Raw genomic sequence first — 4709 nt, forward strand, 5'->3', positions numbered from 1 at the left:
TATATATATGTGAGAGAGAGAGGGTAGTCGCCATACTTCGTTCCATATATGATACCTCTGATGAGCACACGGTTACATAATTGGATTGTTAACTAACACTCCTTTGAATCCCTAGCAAGAAATTGATTTGTAAGATTGGCTGTGATGTTTGTATAATACTGTACACTTCGGATGATATATTTTTCTATATATATTTTAGCAATATGCTGTGCTTGAGAAGAAGACCTATCAAGCCAACTGACAGATACTGGTGCCATGAAACTAGCACCCATCCTGGTGGCATGTAAAAGCACCCATTACACTCTTGGAACGGTTGGCATTAGGAAGGGCATCCAGCCATAGAAACAATACCAAATCAGATTGGAGTCTAGTGTAGTCCTTCAGCTTACCAGCTCTGGTCAAACCATCCAACCCATGCTGGTGTTTTAATTTCATGTTGCTATTAGAGCTGGTTGCAAAAATTATGTTACTATTCACCATCACTTTCATAATCATTTATCGTCCATTTTCCGTACTGGCATGGGTTGAATGGTTTGACAGGAGCAGCACCAGGTTTCATTGTCTGTTTTGGGTTGGTAACTATGACTGGATGTTCTTCTTAACACCAACCACTTTACAGAGTTTTCTGGGTGCTTTTTACATAGCACCAGCACTAATGCTTTCTATGTGGAACCAACATGAGTGCTTTTTATGTGGCACCAGTACCTGTACCCATTCTGCTGTGGTAGACAGATTTTGAGTACAGCAAGGTGCCAGATATCTCAGTCCTTAGTCATCTCCACACACAAACGCCCCCCCCCCCACTCACTCACTCACTCACTCACTCACCAAAGCCTTGTGGGTGGAAACTGAAAGAAGCCCGTCATGTATATATGTATATATTTGTGTCTGTGTTGTCCCCCCCCACAATTACTTGACAATTGATGTTGCTGTGTTTGCATCCCCGTAACTTAGTGGTTCAGCAAAAGAGACCGATTGAATAAGTACTAGGCTTACAAAGAGTAAGTCCTGGGTTCAATTTGTTCAACTAAATCCCTTAAAGGCAGTGCTCCAGTATGGCTGCAGTCAAATGACCGAAATGAGTAAAAGAATAAAAGAATACACACACTATTTTTTGTCTATCAAATTCACTCATAAGGCATTGATGGCCTGAAGCTATGGCAGAGGAAATTTGTCTAAGGTACCATACAGTGGGATTGAACCTGAACCCATATACTTACAAAGTGAAGCTGGTGTTTCACACACCTGCTTAATAATGACAGTTATTTTACTAAATTCATTATTTTCAAAATTAACTGAAACAGAGTCAGTGTATTTCAACAGAAATATGGTAACAAAAAGGGTTATTTACTTCAAATTAATTCTTTTCTTTCTTTGTTTCTTTGGAAGTTGTGAAGTATTTTTCACTATGGTCTAAAGTTTGTAAACATTTTTTAAAATTTGTAGGTTTATTTTGTGTATGCAATCCAGGATACAGATATAGCAAAAACATGGCACCCCGAGCAGTAAAATGCGTAAAATGTGGAGCAAACCAGGTAAGTTTGAATGAATTGCAACTGGCGAAATCCTTATTACCTTAGTGTTTAAAGGACTATAAACTCTTTTTATTACAATGTTTCACAGTCTTTTTGTTTCAGGTGTGGGTGAAGAAGCTTGCTTTCCAATCACATGATTCCAAGTTTAGTTCCACTGCATGGCTACCTTGAGCAGGGGTCTTTTACTATAGCCTTGGGCCAACCGAAGCCTTGTGAGTGGTTTGATAGAGGGAAACTGAAAGAACCTGTTGTGTATGTGTGTGTGTGTGTGTGTGTGTGTGTGTATATATATATATATATATACATACATGCATATATATATATAATCAAAATAAGTAACAAGGATATTCAAGGTTACTGCAGTACAATCGTTTCATGCGACTCCATTTATTTAAGCAATGCAACCATTACATTAAATGTAAAATGCAGAGCAATCTTCAGCTGCACAAAGATACAGAAAATTTACTGAAATTTCATTTCAGTTGACGGACATATTACTGTTGTAACTACATTTAAACAATCCAAGTGGGAAGGAAGAATATAAAAAACCATTTTGTCTTAGCCAAAGCAAACAGGCTAGTAATTAATTCTAAGCAGAATTTTAACTGTCACTGATTTTATTTGTTTTTTGTTTAGTGATTTAAAGCTTAAGAGGGCACTAGCCTTTTTCTTATAAGGAAAGGGAAGGAGTAAACAATATACATGGATATGGTTATAAAGATTCCTTTGGTCTTAGTGATAACACTATTATAGGTTGGGTTTTTTTTTCTACTATCAGACCAGTTTATAATATAGCAGGGGAAGTTTTAACCTAAAGCATCTAGGTCAACAGGACTTTTCATTAATCAGAATAATGTATCAGTATTGTTTTACATATACTAAGTATGGAAACTTTGAGCTACCAAGATTAGCTTAATTATTATGTTAAGAATAGTAATGTAATTAGTCAATACATTTAGTATGCAAAAAACCATGAAGTAGTGTTAATTTAAAAGCTTTGGTAAAGTCTATCATCATAAAGAACCATAGATAAGATGTGAAGTTAAAATTTTTTTTATATATATTGGACTAAAAGCTATTTTAAATTATTTTAAAATTAAAACTAATATATCTTATATTATTTGAAAGGAACATGAGAGATAAAATCTATTTTATACCTACCATCTTCAGTTAAACTGTCCAGCCTATGCCATCATAGAAAGCAGACGTTAAACGATGATGATGATGATGATATATATGATGTTGGATGCAATATATATTGACCGTCTGGTAAGACTTAATCTTTTTCTTGTATTCTTTACAGGTCACTTCAGAAGATGGTTGGAGTTGTGTCTACTGTCACAACAATACTTTGTCAAGCAGCAATGAATGTACATCGTGTATAGGCAAGAATATAACAGGTAAAAAAATACTTTATTCTTATTAACTACTTTATTCTCATACATTATGATTTAGAGAACACTTAGTGACTGCTTATCTGAAATCTCTGTTTCAATTGCTATCAACAGCTTAGTGATAACTTTATTTGCCATCACTGTATTTTATTGGGGAGAAATAACAAACCAAGAAGACAGCTGTTACTAATTGTTGATTGTTTTTCTACTGAACTTTCAGTGTCATCTTTGTTTTAACCCTTTAGCATTCAGATCACTTTGTCAAATGTAATGCTTATTCATTCACATTGTTTTGAATTAATCATGCATTATCTTGTAATTTTGACATTTCTGTGGTGTGATTGTTTATTTTTAAAATGACATTGTAGGGTAGGTGTGAGAGGCCAGATTTAGCTACTTTGAACATAAAACAAGTAAAATATTCAGGCCAGTTATGGCTGGTTTAAATGCTAAGGGGTTAAAGGAAAAAATAACCAGTTGTAAATAGAATAGGTTAAAAGTCACTTTGTTTGAAGGGTTTTAGTCAACAGGGTGATTCAAAAGCCCCTTTAGGGTATGTGTGTGTGTGTGTGTGTGTGTGCGTTGCTTCCCAACCACATGGTCCCGGTTCCGGGTTCAGTCCCACTGTGTGGTACCTTGTGCAAGTGTCTTCAACTATAGCTTCAGGCCAACCAAAGCCTTGTGAGTGGATTTGGTAGATGGAAACTGAAAGAAGCCAGTTGTATACATATCATCATTTAACGTCCGTTTTCCATGCTGGTATGGGTTGGATGGTTTGACTGGGGACTGGCAAGCCAGGAGGCTTCACCAGGCTCCAATCTGATCTGCTAATGTTTCTACAGCTGGATGCCCTTCCTAATGCCAACCACTCCGACTGTGTAGTATATATATGTATATATATATATATATATATATATAATATATATTTAGATTTGACACTAATAATAAAATAGTAATGATAATATCTTTACAAGTATTCATTTGAATATTTACTAATTTTTATATATATACTAGCAGTAATATCCGTTGTTGATCGGGTAATTACTTTTACTGTTTTTTGAGGGCCACGTTCAAAATATTGTCATATATATATAATTTATTCCTCCTGTACGTGTGTATTTTATAAGAGAAAAACATGTAATAATTGAAGTAGAAAAAAGATCGATTTCATTTTTGAATGTAATGATAGTAATAACAAATTAAGTTATTGAAGTATTCATGTTTGCATTAAGAGTGAATATTTCTTTATAAACAATGTTTTTTTGTTTTATTTCGGGGTGCATAAGCAAAAATATGCTCCTACATAAAGTCGGCCATATGAAAAGCATGGTTCTTCAAGTTGCAATCCAGCAACTTTTAGTATTTGGCCCTGAGTGTTATTAATGCTCATGGCAAAAGAAAGTGGGATAGGAAACTGTAACTGTTTAAATTGAAATGGGACATTAGATAGTATAACTGGTATGTGAGGAATGAAGATGGTGTCACCTTTACCACAGTTGGTGAGAATATTTGCTTCAATGCAGTTCCTCTTAAGTTTGTGCATGATTAGTTTTGTACCATTGCATAATTTTTGTTGAAACAAATTAGGCAATAATATAATAGCTTCCCCACAACCAGGTACTTTCATTTCACTAGAGAAAGAAAGAGACAGAATTTTGATTTTATATATATAGAATATATATAGAAAAAAGCATAAAAGCTTCCCCTGAACCATTTACTTTCATTTTGCTGGACAAACAAACAGACTGACAGAATCTCTCTTTTATATATATATATATAT

The 4709-nt window shown here is 34.5% G+C and overlaps 2 protein-coding genes across 3 annotated transcripts in view; one reads left to right on the forward strand and one right to left on the reverse strand.

Moving 5' to 3' along the window:
* LOC106881648 (uncharacterized) overlaps window positions 1–2881 on the reverse strand; it is a 78716-nt gene extending 75835 nt beyond the window's left edge. For both annotated transcript variants that reach the window (XM_052970755.1, XM_052970751.1), the window contains exon 1: window positions 2697–2881. The gene's annotated coding sequence lies outside the window, so the exon portion shown is untranslated. The remainder of the gene's footprint in view (window positions 1–2696) is intronic.
* The window catches only part of LOC106883644 (meckelin), a 52477-nt gene that overhangs the window by 850 nt on the left and 46918 nt on the right, over window positions 1–4709 (forward strand). The window contains exons 2-3 of the mRNA XM_014934736.2: window positions 1447–1535; window positions 2839–2935. Of these exons, the coding sequence (XP_014790222.1) occupies window positions 1447–1535; window positions 2839–2935 (186 nt within the window). The remainder of the gene's footprint in view (window positions 1–1446; window positions 1536–2838; window positions 2936–4709) is intronic.

The sequence above is a fragment of the Octopus bimaculoides genome, chromosome 9 (genome assembly GCF_001194135.2).
Source record: "Octopus bimaculoides isolate UCB-OBI-ISO-001 chromosome 9, ASM119413v2, whole genome shotgun sequence".
In the NCBI taxonomy this organism is placed as follows: domain Eukaryota; kingdom Metazoa; phylum Mollusca; class Cephalopoda; order Octopoda; family Octopodidae; genus Octopus; species Octopus bimaculoides.